This window comes from Lepus europaeus, chromosome 1 (genome assembly GCF_033115175.1).
Source record: "Lepus europaeus isolate LE1 chromosome 1, mLepTim1.pri, whole genome shotgun sequence".
Lineage (NCBI taxonomy): Eukaryota > Metazoa > Chordata > Mammalia > Lagomorpha > Leporidae > Lepus > Lepus europaeus.
The window spans coordinates 104,108,582-104,134,842 of record NC_084827.1 but is presented as its reverse complement, the minus strand read 5'-3'; the positions used below and the strand labels follow the sequence as shown (position 1 = coordinate 104,134,842).

At 36.1% G+C, this 26,261-nt stretch overlaps 1 protein-coding gene across 2 annotated transcripts in view; it reads right to left on the bottom strand.

Annotated features, from left to right (window-relative positions):
* SLC4A10 (solute carrier family 4 member 10) overlaps window positions 1-24,398 on the bottom strand; it is a 229,346-nt gene extending 204,948 nt beyond the window's left edge. For both annotated transcript variants that reach the window (XM_062199976.1, XM_062199985.1), the window contains exon 1: window positions 24,324-24,398. In XM_062199976.1, coding sequence (XP_062055960.1) covers window positions 24,324-24,368 — 45 coding nt within the window. In that variant the 5' untranslated portion in view covers window positions 24,369-24,398. The remainder of the gene's footprint in view (window positions 1-24,323) is intronic.
* Between the last annotated feature and the right edge of the window lie 1,863 nt (window positions 24,399-26,261).

Sequence of the window (26,261 nt, the reverse complement as noted above, 5' to 3'; positions counted from 1 at the left end):
AGTTAAAACTCTATAAGATTAAATTATATCAACTAGCACCAGTAACACACACAGTGACAACATGTTTCAATTAGCTTTTCTGGATAGTTAATTAATCTCTTGGAGATATCATCAGAGAATTAGACACAGGACTGGTAAACAAGGAGGGGAGGTACATGGTTAACTATCTTTCCAACTATTTAAAGGATAGAAAGAATAGCAGTGTTAAGAACACTAAAAATATGTTATACCCAGGTGTCAAAAATGGAGGAAAGTGTACTTAACACATACTCTATTTTATACCAAATAAAGTCTAAAAGTTTCATGGCTGTGAGAAAACCTGAATATTTTATATTATTTTAAATCCTGAAATACAATGTTGACAAAAACTTGGTCTCCATGAAAATCAGGAATTTCATCTTGAGGTTCTTCAACCTGGGAACATCATCTCTCCTGTTCTTCACACACAGCATAAAATACAGTGTGAGGATATGATTATTAGCCTTGGTCCTGAGTCCTTCTGATCACAATTGCTGGAAAAGTCAGAGAAAAATACTTGAAATCAGAGTTAAACAAACACTATGAATAAAAGAAAATTAGAGCAAAATTAAAATGAAATTAGGATTCAGAGGCTCGTCAGCAAAGTTTCAAAATATCTTGGTTTGAGCAATAAAAGCAAGTTGGAATATTTCTTGAATGAGGGAAATGCAAGTAAAAACCACAACGAGGTTTCAACCCATCCCCATTAGAATGGCAATCATTCAAAAATTTAAAAAAAAAAAAAAATCTGGCAAGGGCCAGCACCACGGCTCAATAGGCTAATCCTCCACCTTGCGGCACCAGCACACCAGGTTCTAGTCCTGGTCAGGGAGCCTGATTCTATCCCGGTTGCCCCTCTTCCAGGCCGGCTCTCTGCTGTGGCCCGGGAGTGCAGGGGAGGATGGCCCAAGTCATTGGGCCCTGCACCCGCATGGGAGACCAGGAGAAGCACCTGGCTCCTTCGGATCAGCGTGGTGCGCCGGCCATGGTGGCCATTGGAGGGTGAACCAAAGGCAAAGGAAGACCTTTCTCTCTGTCTCTTTCTCTCTCACTGTCCACTCCGCCTGTCAAAAAAAAAAAAAAAAATCTGGCAAGGATGTGGAGAAAAAGTTCCCCTAAAACAGTTAAAAAAGTGGGAATATAAACTAGTACAACCATTGTAGAACACAGTAAAGAGATTACTCAAAAATCTGACAATGGATCTGCCATATGACCCAGCCATCCCACTCCTCTGAATTTACCTAAAAGAAAATCACAATATGAAAGGGTTACCTGTATAGCCCATGTTTATGGCAGCTCAATTCACAATAGCTGAGATATGGAATCAACCCAGATATGCATCAGCTGATTACTGGCTAAAGAAAATGTTATATATACATAATGGAAAACCATCCAAGCATAAAAAAGAAAGAAATCCTGTCTTTTGCAACAAAATAGATGCCATCAGAGACCTTATGCCTAGTGAAATAAGCCAGTTACAAAAAGACAGATATATGTTTTCTGTGATTTGTGGTAACTAATATATAGAGTAGAAAAAACATAAGCTATATGAGTGAAATTGACATCTTGAGATTTGATTATTGTTCATTATAGCCTTTGTCTTACTCCTGAGAAATAGTGGTCTATTTGTTGAATTCTTTGTTTAATGGAAGAATAAGGTTGTGATTATAAAGTACATAGAAAGTATTCCATCACAAAAATTAAAAGAAAAATAAGAAAGAAAGAAGAGGAAGGGTGGGAATGAGGGAGGGAGACCGAGTGGGAAGTATCATTATGTTCTTAAAACTGTATATATGAAATCTGTTCCCTTTATAAAAATAAATTTAAAATTTTTCCTGAATGAGACAAATGAAAGTTTCAGTCTATTTAGAATCTGTTATTGATACATTTAGAAACCAAATTTATCATCTGTTGAAGACATATTCAAATATATGTCACATTGGCATGCATCACTGTCCTCCAGAGTGTTGTTAGGCAGAATGCCAAGAACCAAGTCATGCATCCATTTTCCAAGATCAGAAGGAGCACTATTCCATTATATGTTACAATAGCAGTCTCCTCTAACAAAATTCTAAAACAGCAAGTCTTATATGTAAAATAAAGTGTTCTACTCCATATAATAAAGTAGTTAATACTTAATTCAGGGACTCTAATCAATTTTCGACCTATACACAATGATTTTTTTGGGAGGCTGGCATTGTGGCCCAATGGGTTAAGCTGCCACCTGCAAAACCAGTTCAAGTCCTGGTTGCTCTGTTCCCATCCAGCTCCCTAATAATTCTCCTAAGAAAGCAGGAGAAGATGGCCCATGTGCTAGGGCACCTGCACCCATGTGGGAGACCTGGATGGAGTTCCTGACCAACACAGTCACGTATTCATTTATGTCATCAAAACAAGTTTCACAAACCAATATTTACACTTTCTTTACTTTAAACAGTGTACTTCATTTTCTACCTTAAAGTATACGCTCATTTTAAAATAATAAACATTGCTAATTAAACCCATGTCATGACTTACTAATGAATTATGCCTGCAAATTAAAAATATTGGTATTAGTATAGATAAAGTCCTGGGAAAGAGTAACAGTAATTAGTCCACACAGAAATCACATATATCTATCCACATAGGGTTATAATTAAATGAACAAACTGTAATTCATTACTTTTCGAGTTAATATTTTTAATTTTTTAAGTGTGATAATGTTAAATTCAGGAATATATGATTTATAATTGCATATATCACATCTTTTATATTTCTTGCCAAATTACTTTTAATTTTTCCCTCTTTGCAAGCCAAAAAAAGGTTTATCCTTTCTAGTTCCACTGAAAACTACTTTCTTAAGGAAGAATAAAAAAGCAAGTTCCACTGGCCTTCTCAAGGAAGAACAGAAAGTATTTTCCACATCTCAGCTCTAGTTAAACTCCACTTATAACTAAAAAGAACTTGTATTCATCTATTTTAAAGACAAACTCCATGTATTTGGCACAACTCAAAAACATTACATAATTTCAGTGATTTTATGACTTCTTTAACAGTAAGACATTTGTGTCTTGGATACAAATGAATGTAAATGTAAACTGGGAATATCTCATCTCCACAAATAATGTTTAAAGAGAAAAGTTTCTGTTGTTGTTTGCCAAACAAATATTCCAGAGCAAAACCAAAAACAGTATAGGGTTGGGAGTGTTTCTTCTAGCTCAGCTTTCATCCATGAAGTTCCCTTGAACAAGTGAGATCTCTCATAGAAGAGCAACTAATATGGGCCAATAAATTTCATTATTAAAATGTTCAGATAAAAATATCAATCATTTTGTCTAGAATATCATTAAGGTTTCTATATACATGTAAAAACAAATGCAATCTGAGTTACTATGACTCTTTCCCACAGTTTACAATGAAGTATAGCTTTTCCAATCTTACAAAATAAAATCTAACAATAATTCCAGGGGCAAGACAATTCAAACTTTTTCATGTCCATTATGTAATCCTTTCAGTAATTCTCTTCACAATCTAGAATGGCTGAACATATGACAAAGCAATAATTTTCAATTCAGAATTATTTGTTCCTTAGAACCATTTCCATCTTTACCTTACTATCCTGTTCTTTTACTTTCAGATCCCCATTTTTATTGGGTTTTGTTTTACCTTCATTATTACCACTGAGTAATATAAGTAAGTATATTTACACAATATACATTCATATACTCTCTGAAACAAAAGATACTACATGGGAAGTATTTTTGTGCCTTATTTTTCTTACATATGTATATAGGGGTGCTTCTTATTCATTTGTATAGCTTTATATTACTCCATGGTATGGATATGCCATAATTCACTCAACCAGTGCCTTACTCATGGACACTTGGATTGTCTTCATTCTTTTTACATTCTTAATTATTACAGTCATTGGCAACAGATGTCCTTGCAAGTGTATAATTTTGTCTTCTGCCAATTTATTGTTTGAAACAGATTCCTGGAAGTGTGATTACAGTACTGAAGAATAGATGAATTTGCAATTCTTTCAGATGCTCCATATTTCCTTCCATTAGGGTCACATCTTCCTGTGTTATTTATAGCCAATTTTTAAAAAGCAACCACTTTATGAACCCTGTTAAATATAAGAGTGGGAATAAGAGAGGGAAGTGATGTACAGTTTGGGACATGCTCAATCGGACTTGCCCCAAATGGTAGAGTTAGAAATGTGCCAGGGAATTCCAGTACAATCCCATCAAGGTGGCATGTACCAATGCCATCTCACTAGTCCAAGTGATCCATTTCAGTTCACAATTGATCACACTGAGAGGTCTAAGAGTCAAAGGGATCACACAAACAAGACTAGTGTCTGCTAATACTAACTGATAGACTAAAAAAGGGAGAGAATATCCAACACGGGAAGCAGGATACACAGCAGACTCATAGAATGGCAGATGTCTTAAGCAACAATCTGGCCTCAGAATCAGCCCTTAAGGCATTTGGATCTGGCTGAAGAGCCCATGAGAGTATTGTAGGCATGGAAAGCCAAGACACTGTGGCAAAAACAACAACAACAAAAAAAAAATGACCTAAATGAAAGATCTCTGTGAATGAGATCCCAGTGGAAAGAACACGTCATCAAAGAAGGAGGTACCTTTCTCTGAAGGGAGAAGAGAACTTCCACTTTGACTATGACCTTGTTCCAATAAAATCCCATCAAGGTTACATGTACCAATGCCATCTCACTAGTCCAAGTGATCCATTTCAGTTCACAATTGATCACACTGAGAGGTCTAAGAGTCAAAGGGATCACACAAACAAGACTAGTGTCTGCTAATACTAACTGATAGAATCAAAAAGGGAGAGAATGATCCAACATGGGAAACAGGATACACAGCAGACTCATAGAATGGCAGATGTCCCAAACAGCACTCTGGCCTCAGAATCAGCCCTCAAGGCATTTGGATCTGGCTAAAGAGCCCATGAGAGTATTGTAGGCATGGAAAGCCAAGACACTCTGGCAAAAAAAAAAAAAAAACCCTAAATGAAAGATCTCTGTGAATGAGATCCCAGTAGAAAGAACGGGCCATCAAAGAAGGAGGTACCCTTATCTGAAGGGAGGAGAGAACTTCCACTTTGACTATGATCTTGTCTAAATAAGATCAAAGTCAGCGAACTCAAGAGGCTTCCATAGCCTTGGAAACTCATGACTAGAGCCTACGGAGATTACTGATGCCATAAACAATAGTGTCAAATTGTTAAGTCAACAACAGGAGTCACTGTGTACTTATTCCTCATGTAGCATCTCTGTCCTTAATGTGTTGTTCAATGTGAATTAATGCTATAACTAGTATTTAAACAGTATTTTACACTTTTTTTCTGTGTGGGTGCAAACTGTTGAAATCTTAATATATACTAAATCAATCTTCTGTATATAAAGATAAAGATAATTGAAAGTGAATCTTGATGTGAATAGAATGGGAGAGGGAGCGGGAGAAGGGAGGATTGTGGGTGGGAGGGAAGTTATGGGGGGAAAAAGCCATTGTAATCCATAAGCTGTACTTTGGAAATTTATATTCATTAAATAAAAGTTAAAAAAAATTAAAAAGCAACCAGTTTAGAACACTATGTTGTGATGTAGAGTCCTACCTAGGTGTTCAAGTGATTGGTTCCAGAACTGCACATGGATGTACAAGTCTCTTAGATAAAATGGCATAGTATTTGTATATATCCTACATACATTTTTTTCTAAATAATCTCCAAATTACTTATACTATCTAATACTATGTAAATAGTTGTTATACTGTGTTGTTTAGAGACAAGAAATAATTTGTACATGGTCAGTACATACATAATTTTTAAAACATATTTTTCATCTATCCTTAATTGAATCTGCAAATGCAGGACCAATGAATACAGAGGGGGAACTATATATTCTTCACTAAGCATTACAGATCCACCTTCCACTCTTCACCATGCTCTGTCTTTATGGACTGTGTTCCCAGGTTTTTTGCCTTCTATCTTTCAATTGAGTTCAGTCATTGAGAGATAACGGTAGGCAATTGGAGGATTGGAGAAGAAAGATGGACTTGTTGGGACACAGTTGAGCCATGGCTGGGTTCTCCTATCAAAGACCAAAGTCTTCTCATTTTACTCTTCTACAGCCATAGCTTTTGCCAGTTTTCATTAACAACTCCACCACCTTCCTCCTTTAGGCCTATGGGTAGCAACAAATTCATGCTGCTATGCATCACCAACCCTAGTTGATCAACCCTAGTTGATATCCCTTTATTCTGCCCACAGCTTTAAAATAGTTCCTCTATTAAACTCTTTTTATCTCCCATTTTGAGTGACCATCTGTTTCCTGCTATGTGTCTGACCTATACTTATGTGTCATATTTATTTTAATGAATAAAAATTCATGATTTTAAATTTTGAGGAAATGGACATGAAATCAAAATGACCACCTATGTACCTGACTTTGACAAAGAAACAACAATTAAAAATCATGCAAAATGAAGGGTAAAGTAAAAAATGGTGAGGAAGAAAATTCATCAAGAAGTTAATCAAAACATTCTCAACAGAATGATTAACTAAAATGCTTAATTTCTGTCAGAAGTTTAAAAAAAGAAGGTACAGAAAAAGCTTCTAGACATGTGAAAGAAGTGAATAACTAATAAAATATAAATATGGAACACTTTTGAAGAAGATTCCCCATAAAAGAGACAGTCTCTATCAATCTATGGATTAGTGTCTTGGTTAATATGACTGAAACATTTTCTAATATCAATTTGAGTAGTAAAAATATAAGAACAGTTGTATTTTATGAGTACGTTCTAAGATCTAGTTTTTAATTGTCTAGTCTTTATTTCCAAGGGCTCCAGAAGTGTTAATTCTCATTAATATTAAAATATTTAATAGATAAGATTAATTTTACTCATTTCACTACACTAAAACATGAAATTTCCAAGCCTGTAACACCTCACTTGCTGTATGATTTTCATATTTAGCTTTACTAATGCTTTCCTATTATTTAATTAAATAACACCTCAGGATTTTGACTTCTTGGTTTTCTATCCATCTCATTACTTTTTTTTAAATTATAAAAATTAGGAAAATTGAACATTTAGATTCAATTTATATTCAACATATGCATCCATTATTTATTCTTCTGTCATTTCACTTTTTCATTATCATGTAAGTTAAAATAAAATACATATACTGAAAGCTCAGCTGCTTAACCTCTAATTGTATTATGCTTTTCTAAATAGGAAAACATGGGAAAGCATCATATCAGAGATTATAATATTTCAATAAATAGTAGTTGAATTGGAATCTATGCCTCAGTGAAGCCTAACTTTTAATTTCATTGGAAATTTCATACTTCCATAAAATTAAAAATCTCATCTTTTTATATTAGTGTATTTCTTTGAAGTTAGGTTTCCAAAATCTAGTATCTATTCTATGATATAGATTTGTCATGGTTTTAATAATAGTTAGCATGTTCCCAAAAGGCCTATGTATTAGAATCTTAGTTCCCAAAGTTTTATATTAATAGTTAATGGATTGGATGGCGCCTTGGCTCACTAGGCTAATCCTCTGCCTCTGGTGCCAGTACTCCGGGTTCTAGTCCCAGTTGGGGCACCGGTTCTTTCCCTGTTGCTCCTCTTCCAGTCCAGCTCTCTGCTGTGGCTCAGGAAGGCAGTGGAGGATGGCCCAACTGCTTGGGCCCTGCACCCGCATGGGAGACCAGGAGGAAGCACCTGGCTCCTGCGTTCGGATCGGCGCAGCGTGCTGGCCACAACGTGCCAGCCACAGCGGCCACTTGGGGGGTGAACCAATGGAAAAAAGAAGACTTTCCTCTCTGTCTCTCTCTCTCACTGTCTAACTCTGCCTGTCAAAAATAAAAATAAATTAATTAATTAATAGTTAATGGATTAATGTAATGGTTAATGGGTTAAGAGTGAAGACTTGATGTAATTGAGGCATTAAGGAGTTCAACCCAGTGGGAGGCCTTTAAGGCATTGTGTGTGCAATTTAAAGGTAGTTCTCAGAAGAACATTGGTTACAAAAGTGATGTTTAGCCTATGTGTGTTTCCTGGCTTGTTGTGTGATCCTCCTCTATCATCAGACACCAGACATATGAACCACCTGATCTGACTGTGAACATCCAAAACTGTAAGGTGAAGTAAACCTTCTCTCTTCCTAAATAGCCCCTTACAATGACCCATCCCATGCAATCAGGGAACTCTGAGCCTCTGACACGAGACACATTGGGTATAGCCCAGGGTCCCAGCTATACCTCGCACCATAGGGTGCAATCACGGAGTTCCCAGTCACGGCACAGGAGGCTTCCACAGTTGTGGTGCAGAGGATGTGCTCTGTCCTGCTAGCCTTTCCTGTCCACAGACACAGAAGATACGTTCCCAGATCCTGCTGCCTGTGGGTGTTCCACCTGGGCAGTTTGAGTCCTGGTTCCTGTGTTATGTTGAGAGGAAGGGGGAACCTCACTGGCCTATGTGGGGGCCCACCTCCCATCAACCCTCCCAGCCAAGCTCAAAGTCAATGGGGAACGTGGATTTTTTTTTTCTCTGGTAAAATACCCTGGTCACATGTGCTAACAAGAGCACATGTGTCAAATGGCACCATCTCCCCTCAGGACTCCAGGCGTCCTTTTGGGATGGGATGGCAAGAAACAAACGTGCTTTTCTTCCATAGAATTAGGCAGGTACCCTGTTCTACATTAGGGTTCCAGTCTGGAATCAAAACAAAGTGGTCCTCAAGGCTCTCCCTGTAGCAGTATCACCAGTGGCATGGTCTGCTGTAATCTACTCTCACCTCACTCTCCAAAGCTGGTACATCCTTCAGCTCTCAGCTAATTCTGGTTTCATGTAAGTTGGGAATTGTTCACTCCTCTTATATTTCCTTGAAGAAATAGAATTGGTGTTATTTCTTCATTAATTTTTATATAATTTGCTAGTGACGTATTGCTATGTGTATAAAGTAAATTCATGTAAATCCATATAAAGCTGCCACCTGCAATACTAGCATCCCATAATGGTACTGATTCAAATGCTGGCTGGTCCTCTTCTGATCCACTGCTGCCAATGCTCCTGGCAAAGCAGTTAACAATGGTCCAAGTGCTTGGGGCCCTGCACCCATGGTGGAAGGCCCAGATGAAGCTCCTGGCTCCTGCCTTCAGCCTGGCCCAGCACTGGTCATTGCAGCCACTTGGGGATCCAGTGAATTAGCGGATGGAAGATTTCTCTCTGTCTCTCCATCTCTTAGAAATAAGAAAAAAAAAAGAATTTTCCAGTGAAACTTCATCTGTATCTATGCATTCTGCTTATTTACATCTTACAGGAGTATGCTGTTTACCTGACTCAGCTGAGCTTTAGTACTATGTGATTTATAATGAATTGATCCATTCAAGGAGGTGGACAGCTTTATATACATAGTTTTTCCAACTATTCCATTATTAACACTGTATGTCTACAGTCTATAATAATTCCTCTTTCATTCTTGATATTGTTAATTTGTCTGCTGTTTTGGGGCCGGTGCCCTGGCTCATTTGGTTAATCCTCCACCTGCGGTGCCGGCATCCCATATGGGTGCCGGGTTCTAGTCCCAGTTGCTCCTCTTCCAGTCCAGCTCTCTGCTGTGGCCCGGGAGGGCAGTGGAGGATGACCCAAGTGCTTGGGCCCCTGCACCCGCATGGGAGACCAGTAGGAAGGGCCTGGCTCCTGGCTGTGGCGGCCATTTGGGGGGTGAACCAATGGAAGGAAGACCTTTCTCTCTGTCTCTCTCTCTCACTAACTCTGTCAAATAAAAAAAAAAATTGTCTGCTGTTTTTATTTTTCAGACTTGTTAAAAGTTTATCAATTCTCTTTCTGAAAGATTTTGAGATCTCCTTACTGTCAGTTTTCTGAAATTTTGTGATAGTTTACCTGCTAATTTTATTTACTGTGGCAAGCACTCGATGAGCTCTCAACATACATGCCCTTCAAACATACCTCAAAAAATTAATGGAGAATAGAATTCAAAGATAAGTCTATTTTGGTGTAAAATTGAATCCATACATCTGAGGGGTCTTGGGAAAAGCCATGAAAAATGCATATTATGAAAAAAAAACTGCACAAATTTCAGAATTTTTTGTACCAAAATAAACTTATGTTTTAATTCAGTTTCTATGAACTTTTTGAAATATGCTCATATTTAAACATTATTTTGGATTATTTTTTCTCTTTTCCATGTTTTCTCATTTTGGAACTTATATTTCATATATCGGACTCTCTGTCTTCTAAAGTGTTCTTTCTGTCCCTATTTTCCATCTTTCTCTCAGTTTCCTTGAAAATCACCTCATTTTTATCTTCCATGCTTTGTGTTTAGTTTTTCATTTCAGCTATCATATTTTTAACTTCCAATAACTTTTATTTGTGCTCCAGTGTTCCTGTACAATAGCATTCTTTTTGTATAATGGATACAATGTCTTGTCTCAGCTCTCTAGGGTATTAACAACAAATTTTGCCAAGTTTCCTCTCCCATCTTACTCTCTGATCCCAACAGATTTTTTCTTTCATTTGTTTTGGTTTTCACCTTTTATGCTAGGAGTTTTCTTCAGAGATCTCATAATCTTTGTTTTTTCAGGTTTAAAAGTATAAAACTAAAAGACTACTCAGTAGCTTCAAGTGTGTAGATGGAGCATATAATCTTTGAGTATTTTGTGAAGTGATTTGGCTTGGCTACTTCAACAGGGGTGCTTTACAAAGTTAATGGAACAAATGAAACTAAAAGAGAAGTTTATTTTGGTGCAAACAACTTGAAATCCATGCACATAAAGGATCTTCAAAGAATAAATGGAAAATAAAAGAATTATGCTTGGTTTTCAAAATATTTTGCAACAAAATAAATATATTTTTAATTGCATTTTCCACAAACATTATGAAGTATTCTGTGTGTCTGGGGTATTCCTCTTGAGCTGGTTAGAGTTCACAAAGACCCTCCAATGTGCCTCCTGGTGTTTGAAGGCATGGCTGGCAGCCTTTAAGATCAAAGTAAAAGAAGAGAAAGGGGATCATAGCATTCTCACTGAATTGAACTGTTTTTATACAGTGCTTTCTGCCCTCAACTGTACCTGGGTTACTCAGTCCAAAAGACTCTTAAATTCCTCCAGAGTATTAAATCCACTCCAGTCTTGTGTAGGAATGGTGGTAGAAGATTTGCCTGACTGACTAAAGTCAGGGAATAAGGGGATCTGGAAATGTGATGCATTTCTAAATCTATTGTTTTAGCAACCTGATTCTTCCAGAGGTACCCAGAGCTTTGGGGATGCTGCAGTAAAAACTAGATTGGTTCTCAGCTTTTGCCAAAGCTGCGTTATCATTGTCCTCTCAGTAGGCCATGACACTTAGCATTTTCTTTTCACTTTTCTACTCACAAAGTTTTGTCATTTTATTTTTCCATTTTTCATTTGCTCCATATTCATTAGTTTTGGCAGACAGAAAAGTCTTGAAATATCCTTATATTTAATCATTTTAATAGCATTTTTGAAGGAAAACAAAGTAGCTGTATGTGTTCTATCTGCTAACTTTACCTAAAATGTACTTCACCTTTATTATGTTTTCAGAGCAATACATCAACCAGAACAATATTTATTCTCATTACTATTATATTACTAATATTTATTCTGCTACTATTATTTACTATAATTGGTAATACATTTTTCTAATATCTAATCCACAGTAAACAACCCCTGAATGAGCTTTAGTAATTTTCTTTTTGTTGCCCTAAAGCGTTTTTAGTATTATTTAATTTATAAAACATTATTAATTAAGGCAGTATTTACTAATCATTTATCATGTGGCAGAATTTGTACTAGGTTAGGTAATGTGGATATTTAAAGATACTTGCTTTCTATGATTTTATGTTCTAAGAGAGAAGACATACAAATATGTTTAGTGTTAAATGTTACACAAGGTATTAAATCAGAAGTCACTTTAATATTCTAATGGATATATAAATAAGCATCTACTCACACTAATTATTCCGCAATAGATCCTTAAAGGACAAACAGGCTAAACAAGAGCATTACAGACAGATAACACAGTCTATGCAAAAGCATGGTAGTATCCATATCTCAAAGAATATAAATTCTTACTTTCAAACCTGCCAGGTTGTTTTTTTTTTTTTTAATATCAAATGGTTATAACATCACAGTAAGGAAAGCATTAATACTAACACTTTTTTCTTGTGGGAAGAAATGAAGACACATTTAAATCAATAGTAGAGCTGGAACTAGAATTAATATTTTGATTTCTGGTTGACATCTGAATGGTCAATCACTGGACAATTTAAATTCTACATTCTGGAACTCTCAGTCCTTTACTTGTCATATTTTTCTTAGTGGTACACATAATAGCAAGATAATAATAATTCACATTCATCAATCTGCAAAACAGATGAATATCAGAAACTTAAAGAGGCTTATACAAAAAACTCCCAGGAACACTTAGGAGATACAGACTGGGCTTGAAGGCAAGTCAGTGCTTTTAGCCATGATGCAACACTCAAAGGTATTTTATTGGTTAAACATAAAATCAAAAATTTCTAATTTAACTTAAAAATAATTTAGGGTCTGATCCAGCCCTACTTACATACCTCAGCTAATATGAATTCCTACTAATATCCAAACTGATATAGGTCATATTTTTCCAAGAACATTTCTTTCTTAATCTCCATTTTGTTATTTAACAAAAAAGATTGTTACGAGGCTGGTGCTGTGGTGTAGTGGGTTAAGCATCCACCTCTGGTGCTGGCATTCCATATGAGTACCGGTTAGAATATCAGCTGTTCCACTTCCAGTCCAGCTCCCTGCTAATGCACCTGGGAAAGCAGTGGAAGATGGCCCTAGTGTGTGGGCCCCTGCACCTATATGGGAGGCCCAGAAGAAGCTCCTGCCTCCTGGCTTCAGATCAATCCAGCTCCAAACATTGCAGCCATTTAGGGAATCAGATGGAAGATCACTCTCTGTCTCTCCCTCTCTCTGTCTGTAACTCTGGCTTTCAAATAAATAAGCAAATTTTAAAAATTGTTAAGCAGTTACATTCCAAGTACTATATTAGTGCTGGTTTTAAAGAAAGAAAAGACAATGAGAGCAGACATTTAGCCTAGTGGTGAAGACACTTAATCTCACATCTGAGTGCCTGGGTTTGGTTCCCAGCTCTGACTCCTGACTCCAAATTCCTGCCAACACAGGCCCTAAGAGGCAGTAGTGATAGTTCAAGTTAATCAGGGTTGTGCCACCCTTATGAAAGACCTGGATTGCATTCCCTGCTCCTGGCTCCAACCCCGGCCCTGGCCCAACCCCAGCTGCTGCAGGCATTGGGGAGTAAACCAGTAGATCAGAGCTCTCTATCTGCTTGTCTGTTTCTCTGTCTACCTGTATCTCTCTCTCTCTGTCCCTTTGCCTCTCAAATACAATAAATAACTCTCAAATATAAAAAAAACTTAAGATTTGTTTAAAGAAATAAAAATACTATCTTTGCCCTTAAACAGTTCAGAGTCTAGACAGAAGAAATCAATGAGTTAAATACAGCCTTTACTGTGCTTTACTTAGGGTAAATACTGGAATCCAGAAGAACATAAGGAAAAAGCTCCTAAATCACTCAGAATGGATGAGGGAATGTTCAATGATATGATGCTTAATCTTAATAAATCTTGAGACATAAGAAAGAGTTATCTGGCAACAACAAAGAGAAATGAGGGGCCAATGTCATTACAGACTGAAGACAGTATTTTTAAAAGTTTGAGACCCTATCTCTTTATAACTAGTAGGATCTAAAATTAAGTTTAACTAAAAATGAGTATGTTTAAATATCACTTCCTCAGACAGGCTTTTCTTGACAACCCCCAGACTTGTTAAATTCTATGTGTCAGATTCATATAGCACCTTTTATTTTCATTTCTCCTGTTATACCCTTCACACTTGATTTATTTTAATCATTAACTCTCTTCTCTACTGGACATAAAGTTGTATCTATTTTGTTCACTATTGATCCACCAGAATTTAGCATCTAAGAAGTGTTCACTAAGTATTAGTTTAGCAAATCACTCAGTGATGAATGTTCATGTAGGGAAACTACAAATGTCTTAGTACAAATGAAATTAAGGGTATACATTGGCATATGGCAGGAGATAAGTGTTAAAGGCTGTTTAAGCAATGTAAAGAATTCTGGAAATTATCTTAAAGGAAATGGGGAACCCCTGAATAAGCTTAAGTAAGAAAATGTCTGTTCATGGTTTCATTTCAGAATGAGTACTCCGGTGGCTGAATGATAAGTGAATCGGTTTGTTGATGAATAAGGGAAAGAAAAACATAGTTAAGAAATGATTAAAATATTTCAATTTGGAATAAATGTGAACTCACATCTAAGTTAAAACAATGGAGAATGGGAAAAGAGGGACAGGTTTTGGACAGGAGTTGGATTTGAGGTTGGGTTAAAGATGTTGAGGGTGATTCTCAGTTCTTCATGCTGTGAAAGACAAAGACTATTTTTGAAAAAAAGGAAAAAGACACAGTACATCTAGTTTGGGCCATACGAAGTTTGAGATAGATACAGGACAAGCTGGTAGAGATGTCTAATAGGATATACTGGCTGGAACACTAGCTAGAGGTAAGCTATAGATTTTAACTATCTGTGTAAAATAGCAGTTCCTAGTCTTGACTGCTCATTAAATACACTTACAATGAGTTTGGGAAATACTGAAATCCATATCTGGCACTTTTGAAATAACTTTGGGGCATCAATGTTATTTAAAAGCTACAAATTTTATTCTGATACAGAGGCACAATTAAGCACCACTGATAAGAAATTTAAGTTATGGCTATAGATTAGATTAATATTTTCAAACAGTGGGTTGTACCCATTAGAGTAGATTGAGAAGAAGTTATCAAAAAGGAGTAGGATAATTACCAAAACCCCCAACAATTATTGAGCATCTATGACAGGGACAATGTTAATGATTGTATACAGAGTGTTTCTAGTAGAAGGAAATCATAAAAGAGTACAAGAGTACCTTAAAAGTTTGTAGAACAATGGAATTAAATTAGACAGCACCTTTCTTAGCTCCTCTAATAATGATTCTGTCCTTTGTTCTAGGCCCTGTCTAGTGCACTTGGGCCTCATTCCTTTGTAATCATAACCTCTACTCTACCACCAATGGCTCTACTCCCAACATGTGTGTACTGATGGTCCTCTTCCCCACTTAATGCTGTATAATTGTTCAAACCTGGTAAATGCCACTCTTAGGATCATTGGTTACTATCCTCACTCTGTCTTTTATGACCTTGTCTAAATATGATCAGAGTCGGCAAACTTGGAAGGCTTCCATAGCCTTGGCAACTCATGACGACAGCCTAGGATGGTTACTGGCGCCATAAACTAGAGTGTCAATTTGTTGGGTCAACAACAGGAGCCACTGTGCACTTGCTCCTCATTAGGGATCTCTGTCCTTAATGTGCTGTACATTGTGATTTAATGCTATAACTAGTACTCAAACAGTATGTTTCACTTTGTGTTTCTATGTGGGTGCAAACTGTTGAAATCTTTATACTAAATTGATCTTCTGTATATAAAGAGAATTGAAAATGAATCTTGATGCAAATGGAAGGGGAGAGGGAGCGGGAGAGGGGAGGGTTGCGGATGGGAGGGAAGTTATGGGGGGGGGAGCCATTGTAATCCATAAGCTGTACACTGGAAATTTATATTCATTAAATAAAAGTTAAAAAAAAAAGATAACATATGTTTTCCATGAACTTTTTTGAAGTACCCTTGCTTAATAAAATAAATGAAAGTTGCATCCAGCATTGTGGAGGAGCAGGTTAAGCCATAGACAACAATGCTGGCTTACATATGGGCACCATTTTGAGTCCTGTCTGCTCCACTTCTGATCCAGCTCCCTGCTAATGCTCTTGGGAAAACAGTAGAATATAGTACAAAAGCTTGGGCCCCTGCCACCCACATGAGGGACCTGGAAGAAGATCCTGGCTCCTAGCTTTGGCTTGGCACAGCCCCAGCCATTGTAGTCATTTGGTGAGTGAATCAGCAGATAGAAGATCTCTCTGTCTCTCTCTGTCTCTCTCTCTCTCTCTCTCTTCCTCCTCCCTCCCTCCCTCCCTCCCCCCATCTGTAACTCTTTTTCAAATAAATAAATCTTTTTTTAAAAAAAAAAAAGAGCTTCCCTTTCCCCACATCCTTACTAACATTTATTACTGTCTTTTGGATAATACCCTTTCTGACAGGGACATCCAATAAAAAGGGAGGAGATACCAATGGCTTTTGTCTCAATTTTGCACTTAATTATATATGGTTAGGATACACTCACTTACATGTGGTTATTGCATGCAGGTTTATAACCTGAAGCAACATCACACAGTGATTAATAGCAAGAGTGCTACGGCTAGACCTCTTGGTTTGAATCCATTATCATCCTATCTTTCACTGACAATTTGAATATTAGGCAAGTTACTTAATTTCTTTTTCAGTGTACTATATGTATTTAAAGTGGGTATGAACACACATATATGTACTAAATGTGTGTATATAGTGTGCTTTAAATACACATGTCTGTGTGTATGTGTGTGTGTGTGTATAAAGGTACTTCAAAACATTTATAGAAAAAATGTAATGAAAAGAAATATTCTGATGCAAAAAAAAATTTAGAAATTCTTTTTTTTGTTTTAGGCTTTTTTTACTATAAATAGAATACATTTCATGTGTTTCATAGATACAGTTCTAAGAAGATAATGATACTGCCACCTGTCCTACCCTCTCCTTCCATTCTTTTCCTTTCCTTTAATTTTTAAAATAATAGGCTAATCCTCCGACTGCGGCACCGGCACACGGAGTTCTAGTCCCTGTTGGGGCACCGGATTCTGTCCCAGTTGCCCCTCTTTCAGTCCAGCTCTCTGCTGTGGCCCGGGAGTGCAGTGGAGGATGGCCCAAGTGCTTGGGCCCTGCACCCGCATGGGAGACCAGGAGGAAGCACCTGGCTCCTGGCTTCAGATCAGCGTGGTGCGCCGGCCGCAGTGGCCATTGGAAGGTGAACCAAAGGCAAAGGAAGACCTTTCTCTCTGTCTCTCTCTCTCTCACTGTCCACTCTGCCTGTCAAAAAAAAAAAGGGGGGGGGAATAAAATAAAAACTACCAGCAAACTGGAAGTGATGGGATCCACACAAGAGTATATTATTCAATAGACTCAATAAATCTCATGAGATTGAATGAATTTGATAAAAGACATGGGTAGAAATAATGGTACACATTTATAGGCAACACATGAAAACCAGTCAAACTCAATTGCCTTCTAGGAAGAGGAGTTTGATGAAGGAATATTCTATTATCTTTCAACTTCTTATTGATATTCCTGTAGTACCATTTTTTAAAGACAAGAAAAAGTCTTTTTAAAATTCTTTTTCTTAAAAAATAAGGAATTTATTAATACATTAGATTCTCAGGGTCACAGCAAATACATGATAATTACTACAACACAATTCTCATCAATTCTTATGTTACTGTGATATTAATGCAAAGAGAATAGTCAGTGTAGTTCATAGATACAATTCTAAGAATATAATATTTTACTACCTCCCCCATCTTTCCTTCTCCCTCCTTTGTTCTTTTTCCCTTTCTTTTTTCCTTCCTTCCGCCTTCCTTCTTTACTTCCTTCCTTCCTTCCTTCCTTCCTTCAAAGGGTCTTTTTTTCCCTACATCATTTATCTGCATTGGCAGAGCATGATGAGGGTGGGGATGGGGATCAGTGTTCAAAAGTTAAAACTCTTAAAGCAATTTCTTCCAGAAATGGTCTATGATTCTAAAACAAATATTTTGGGGATCCCTAACCATGTATATGGCTCTTTCTCAGGAAATGTGAAGTCACAACAATTAGTCAGTATAACCTCAGAAGAATTTCTCAAAAACAGAATTTTCAAACCATGCAGATTTCTACAGGAAAAAAAAGAGATTATTCTCAATTTTTGGGTCTGCTATAGTTCTAAAAATAGTCAGAAGAGCACCTTTGTCTTGTTCTATTTTATTTCACCCTTGTGGAGTCCTAGAGTTTCATTCCTAACATCTTTATATTAGGGAATGAGAATCCAATTTTTTTGATAATTCCTACATACAAACAATACTTTCCTAGATCTGATACCAAAAGTCACATCCCAGCTGTCACATTTAAAGGGAAATCTACTCTTGGATGTTACCCAGCATTTTTACTAACTGCAGGCAATATGAAAATGCCTCTGGTGTATGGAAGAAACATGCAAGATTAGCAATGATAGTCTACATTGTGATTTCTTAATAAACAAAGAGCAAAGCTAAAATATATAGTGACTTCCACAATTAGAGTAATTGCTGTTTCAAATTTTCTCTAATACAAAGTCCTTTTTATTCAAATATTCACCATAGTGATGTGAGCATTCACTGTATTAAAACTATTCCATTAGATTGTCCTTGGTCTAGTAAATGTCAAAAACAAAGCTAAAACTAAATCAGATTATCTACCAATAAAGCAGAGTTTACATCAGGGACAAGCAGGAGGTCTCTTAGCATCTGAAATCTAGGACTGTTGAGTGCTGTGGGTAGACTGAGAAATGCTCTCACATGCAACTCTGATGGGGAATTTTATTAAAACCCTTCATTTTCTGTTTACCCCCTACCTTGTCTACTAACTACTAAATCTACTCAGGAATTTAATTTTCATTTTCTAAGTCTCAAGAGAGTTAGAGCTCTGCAAACGACTTCAAAATATAGAGACTGCTCTTTTGGTTTTGATTTTGTTTTCCCCAAGGAGTAAGTAGATCAGCAAGGAAATGTTCTCAGTTCACAAATCATAATCTAACATTTAATGTTCTACACTGTCTGGTCCCAGCAAATTTTTTCTGTGGCCCTTTGAATCATCCTACCAGGCTACAGCCAGAATGGGCTATTCTGTACCACCCAAGAACATTATTTGCTTCCTACCTCCCTACATTTAATAGGTTGTTCCTTTTCCTAATTTGATCATTTCCCTAACTTGTCTGGTCATCAGGGTCCATTCAGATGCTACTTCCATAGTTCTACATCTTTCCATGTAGCCTCTCTTCTTCTCTCCTCATTCAACGAGAAGTATTCTGCCCACTGAACTCCAGCAGAATAATTTGTTACTATCTCATCTCTGTTGTGAATCTCTATGGTACACACTACTTCTCACTTGTTATAATGACTTACTTGTATTTATGGTTTATAAGTCACTACCTGAGCCTCCTGAAGACAGGGATCTACTGGTTGTTATATTATTGCCCAGCACTGTGCTTACTAGAACATTGCAAAGTTGTGTATGCTTGTTTCTTTGCATTTACAAATTGTGTTGTCCTGAGATTCAGTTGATCTGTTAGCAATTCTTACGAAATAGCTGCATATCGAGAAAATTGAGCAAGAGAAAACAAATTCAGAAATGTCACAAAATTTCAACAAAATATTAAATGAACCAATTGTACTTAGGAATTATTTATAATTTTTAAAGATTTATTTATTTATTTGAAAGTCTGAGTATTACAGAGAGACAGAAAGAGGGGTAGAGAAAGAGATAGCTTTAGCATGGAGCTGGACTGGAAGTGGAGCAGCTGGGGCTCAAACTAATGCCAATATGGGATGCCAGCATTGCAGGCTACAGCTTATGCTGCTATGTCACCATGGAGGCCCAAGTTATTTATAATTTTTAAGCAGATAGACATTTTTACATTAATCACCAGCAATTAAAAATATTATATTCTATTAAATAGGGACTTTGTTTTATCCACATATATGCTATTATATTTATAATATATGTCAATTTAGTCTTTCATCTAGAATCCAGAAACCAATTAATAAACAGAAATACTAACACAAATTGTTTTGTATTCAGTGACAGTTTTTGTTTGAGACATTTCTAATGGCAAAGAAAATAACTCAGATCATTAAATCTAAACTGTATAAATGTGTGTCTATGATTTCTTTAAACCTTGATTTTTAAATCTTAATTTTAACCTTTAACTATAACCAAAAGTGTTCTGAAATTGTTGTTAAATTTGTCCAAAAGCCTAGTAAGCTTTCTGTCTTGAATGAAATAGTTAGTATTACATAGAAAAGCAAGTATCCCTTTTCCATGAGGAATACATTCCAACACTCCATAGTGTGCCTGAAATAGAAAATTGTAACAATTCCTATATATATCATGTTTTTTACCTATGCATGCATACATACCTACATACATACATGTGATAAAATTTATTTTATAAATTAGGCACAGTAAGATTAACAATAGCTTAAAAATGAACAATTATAGGAATATACTATAACAAGAGTTATTTACAGTTTATGAATCACTTATTTCTGAAAGTTTCTACTTAATATCTTTGGAACACAGTTGACCTGGATAACTGAAACCATTGAAAGCATATCAGAGAAGGAGGACTACTGTGGAGTTTAAATCAGTGGCATAAGCAAATGCAAAAAACGTAGTTTTTCATCAATTCACAACTTTTTGTCAGTAAAGATTAGGATTTAATCAGATGCACATATTATTTGTTATAAATTTTTAAGATTAAAGAGAGAGAGAGAGAGAGAAAGGTCTTCCATCTGCTGGTCCATTCCCCTAATGGCCACAATGGCTGGAGTTGGGCCACTCTGAAGCCAGGAGCCAGGAGCTTCTTGAAAGTCTCTCACCCAAGTGCAGGGGCCTCAGCTTTTGGACATATACTGCTTTCCTAGGCCACAGCAGAGAGCTGAATCAAAGAGAAGCAGCCAGGACATGAACTGGTGCCCATATGGGATGCTGTGCCATAGGTGGGGGCTTAGACTACTTCACCACAGTGCTGGCCCCTATTCTTCATACTTTTTAAAGATTTATTTATTTGAATGGCAAACAGAGAGAAGGAGAGACAGAGAGGAAGGGAAAGACAGAGAGATTTTCCATCAGTTGATCACTCCTCCAAATGGTTGCAACAGCCCAGGCTGGGCAAGACTAAAGCCAGGAGCCAGGAATTCAATTCTGGTCTCCCACAGGGATGGTGCGGACTCATGCACTTGAACCATCATCTGCTGTTTCCCAGGCACATTATCAGGGAGCTGGATCAATGGTAGAAGCTACTCATTTGTATTTTTATACTCATTTTTATTTTAGTGTAGTATATGTTTTTGGTTTAATTTATTTGCTAAGGGGAGTGAGGCATGGGGAGCAAAACTATGTATGCCTTTCATTACAAGGCCTGCCAACAGCCCATCCCAGCTCTTAGAATGGATAATAAAGTCTGCCAACAAATAATGTTGACAATAATGCACTTGTTATATACCTGTTACACTTAAAAGAGTTTTACATACATTAATTCAATCTTCCCTGCTCTGATGTAGTTACCATTACTATCCCTATATTACAACTGAGGAAACAGACCTAAGATCATACAGTTGGTTAGGACAGCTAAAATTTGAACCCAGTGAAGTATGGATATTTTGCTATCATTCTATACGGCTTCATATGACTAACAAAGAAGAATTTGTGAATCGATTTCTATTGCTCCAATGCAAGAAAACAGGCACTTCAGGTGCACTACTGACTACCATGCGCAGTTTGGAATTCTGGGGAAACAAGGGTTTGCATGGGCTTACCTATCTCCCTGCTACTTTCAGCAGGCATACTGGTATGAAAAGCAAGAGGATATCAGTCTACTTTCCACCAGCCAGTGGTTAAGCCATACTAGCTCTTTCTAATTCCCTTTCTCAGAGTCTAACGTGAATCCTATTTTCTCCATTTTTTCAGATTACCTAGATGGATAGTCCCAGACCTGCAACTCTTTATTTCCAATATTAACTATGAAATAAATATCCATTTCCATTGCATTTAATTATACCCATCTATCCTGGAATTAGATTGAATTTGAAATGTCCCTATTTTAAGTTGAATCTTGGGGTCTTCGCTTCTGCATCTTGTCAATGGACTATATGTCCACCTTTGCTCTCAAAAATAACTGACAACAATGGCTTATAAAATGTACAGAGTATTTTACTGATTTGCAGTTGATAATACCCTGGTTCAACAAATTAATGTTGCTGTCAATAAAATTATAGAATGCATGATTATACAATTTGACCTACCTTTTATTTATCTATTATCAAGAAATTTATGTAAAAATAATAGTTATACATAACTCATCCTAGGATTCATCAGCTTATAGATGAAAACTCATCATAGTATACCGTCTTTGAACAATCTTCAAAATATGAGTTCCTGGTATACTTTTTCTCATAATCTCCTCAAAAATATGAACAAAATTACCTAGATTGTTGTTTACAGACAGCTAACCTTTAGAAATCTTTATAACGTATGACAAAACTCACATGTAAAATACTACAGACACAAACAACCTTTGTAAAAAGAAGATGACCAATTGTTACCAGGCAGATTTATAATCAATCTTGACATTCAAAAGGTCAAGATCATCTTGTGGAACAGGAAGAAAGATTGACATCACATTTAAATGTCCACAACAGCCTAACCCATCTACTTTTTAATATAATGTATTTTGACACAGTAACAGAAGTTAGTCTCTGGTTAGTTAAAAAAAAAAAAAAAAAAGATAACACTAGACAATAAGTCTTTTTACCTTCCAAAACTGTTGCGATAGTCTTATTTAAATGTCATTTAAGAAAACTAATCAAAAATCTTTATGGTTTTGTTCTTTTGGAAGGTCATAAATGCAACGAAAAATTAACAGGATGCTGTGAAACCCATGCCTGGAGGAATCTCAAAGCAATGCCAAGAAACAGAATGTACTCATGGTGACTAATACATGCAAATACTGGAAATAAATTCTAACAGATTAAATGGGTTTGTAGCAACTAAAAGGTATATTCAAGTCATTCCAAAATTAATCAAGCTTAAGAATATGGCAGTCTTCCCTACTAATAAGAATATAAGCTGGCTAAGCAGCCTGAGTAACATATAAATTATAGCCAATATCACTAGGTAGAATTCTTTCGGTGTGTTTTTAATTAAAAAAAAGGAGAAACTGACTCCTTAACTGAATCAATTTAGTGTTTCAGACTTTGTTAGATATATTCATTTTTAATACTGTGTCATTTACCCTGATGAGGCATTAAATCATAATCATAGTACAGATTTATGAAGAAGAAAGTATGTTTCTGTTGAAAAATGCTACATTTTTATCTATCTGAACTTTTAATACAGAGTATCTAATAAGTTCTCCAAAACTAGGGCAGAACTATATAAGTATAAAAATAAATAAATAATATTTTCTTGAAAATATGAATGTCAAGCCCTGGTGGATTATTACACAAGAATATAATTCTGCGATTATGCTATAGCAAAGCAAAGCTAAATGCATTATACCTTGAGAGAGAAACATAGTTTAAAACAAGCAGAATTTCAAGCCAAAAGTGGTTATATATTTTCAAATTATTTTCAGTGATGATTCTCTACTCTTCGTAGCTAGCATACACAATGTAGTCATGTCCTTTCATTTTGAAAATGAAAGTAAGCCAATGCCGTCTCTCTCTGGGTCAAAAACCTGCAACAAGCTTAAATGTCACAAGCCTTCTTTGTGAAAACACATTTCTAGTTTGTTTTCATCTATAAGCAGTGTCTTAGCAGGTGTCTACGTACTGTTGCATCAGAGTAACAGTATTTCAATAGATCTAAGAAATTAGTACAACCAAAGCCTTTAAAAAGAGTCTAAATAAATACTGCACTATAAATTTCAGGAAATTAGTTTACAGCCCAGATTATGAGAAATACAATAGTACTCACAAAACTTTTATTGCTGTGTGGTATATACTACAATGATAGCAGTAGCATTGATGTCTATGCTTAAGAAATTCCTGATAAAAATTGTTTGTTGTGTATCACATATAAGTAGCTAGATATAATGTATTCTTATCAGTTTTATCAGTTTGTGCTATTTTTATCCCTTGAAGTAAAAGGTGCAATTTAACTATATTTAGGTTAATCTGGAAAATTCTGAAGAGTCTCAAATCTTGCTTTTAGTCACATAGAAAGAATCTCTTCCTTTAATCTCCATCCCCCCATCAAAAAAAACTAAGCACAACTCAAACACATACACATTTAACAAATTCATATTATTTAGCTGCTATCAATTATTATAAATAGGACTTTTTCAAATAACCTAAGGAAAATCTGATAAAAAAAAACAATTACATTGATTGATATATCCTAAATAACAAAGAACCAACAAAAGCAATAACCTACATTCTAATAGGAACACCAAAATTTGCAATGCCATACCTGATGACTTAGAGATTGAAAAGGCTCACAGGTTCCAGACTGCATGACCTTTCTATTTCCAGAAACCCTTAACGATTGCAATTCCTGTCTTAGAAAAGATAATCACAGCCATCTCTATCTCTCAGCATCTTCAGGGCTAGTGAAGGAAATATCAAACAGCAAATCTCTCCATTAGTATCTATTTAAGCCATCACCAAGATAGCAAATCTCATGGACTGTTTATGGTCTCCCCTGTGCAATTACAAACACCCCGTACTAAGAAGGCTGACACAGTTGTGTTTACTGATGCTGCTAATGCTGTCTGAAAACAGTAAGCTTACTGCTTAGAGCAATTCTGCATCATGCACACAGAGAATGAGCCACATCCTGCAGGTTTCCCGCTTCTGCTATTACACAGATTCCACTTGCCAAGGAGAGTTTAATTTTTTTTTTGTCAGTCTTTTAAAAATAAGCAATGATATATGTAATTATCTGTTTTATTTATTGTAAATACCATGTTAAAATGGCAAATCTTAATTATTACACAGGTTTCTTCATACATGAATAAGCTTTAATATAATCATTTAAGGAAAATTGTACTCTTTTAAAGAGATCTCTCCTCCAAATCATGTGTAGCATCACCCACCCAATCTATTAAAATTAGAAGTGCCTAAAAATAAAGAATTTTTATTCTTACAATTTTTGATAACTGTGGATAAATAGGTAAATATATTCATGTTTTAATTTTCAGGAACTGCATTTTACTTCATGTTTTTCAGAACAATATGCTGTAAATAAAAATACATTTGATATTTTAACGTCTCCTTAGAAGTTTAAAATCCAAGAGATAATGTGCTGTTATCAAATTCTAAGACTGATTGGTTATATCTAGGAATGAAATCTATGTAACTTATTGGCATTTTAATATGAATTTTCATTATGTCTTATGCAACAAGATTCTCATAATGCCTTCTTTTATCAGAACACAGTAGAATCAGCAAGTTTTAGGACTGATAGGAACTGGCACTGTGGTGTAGTGGGTAAAGACATTGCCTACAGTGCCAGCATTCTATATGGGCGCCGGTTCAAGTCCCAGGTGCCCCATTTCCAATCCAGCTCTTTGCTATGGCCTGAGAATGCAGTAGGAGATGGCCCAAGTCCTTGGGCCCCTGCACTGGAAGAGACCCAGAGGAAGCTCCTGGCTCCTGGCTTGTTTCAGCTTAGCTCCATCTGTTGAGGCCATAAGGGGAGAAGACCAGTGAATGGAGGACTTCTCTCTCTCTCTCTCTCTCTCTCTCTCTCTCTGTCTCTCTGCCTCTGCCTCTGTCTCTCTGTAACGCTGCCTTTCAAGTAAATAAATAAATCTTAAAAAAAAGACTGATAAAGTAGGCTGATAATAGGGAACTAAGATAATAGAGAATAGAGAACTAAGATCCTCTAAAATTATAATTGTAAATTCTCTTTACCATGCAAAAAAGATGATGTTTTAGAAATATATGAAACAAAAAACCCAAAAAGGACCAAGATTATAATCAACTGAACTAAATTTAAAATTAGGACACTAAGCACAACACATACCCTGAAACCACCCTCAGATCATGTAGACTGAATTAATGCAATTATGAATACTTTATTTATATACCTGTAAAATAAACTAATGGAAATTTGAACATAGCTGAAGCACTGTACAGAAAATGTTTTAGATGAATGCAGACTAATAAAAAATCAGTATAATTTCCATTCTCCCACTCACATATTAGATAGGTATAATATGTATTATCATGGAGATTAGACACAATGAATCTTATGAAATCAGGATTTTTAATAGCTTAATTCACATGAACTCTTTAGAGAAATCAATGCCTTTTTCTGTACAAGTTCAAACATAGAATTTTTTCTTTATTAGATTTATCTATTTATTTGAAAAGCAGAATCGGGGGCAGTGCTGTGGCACAGTGG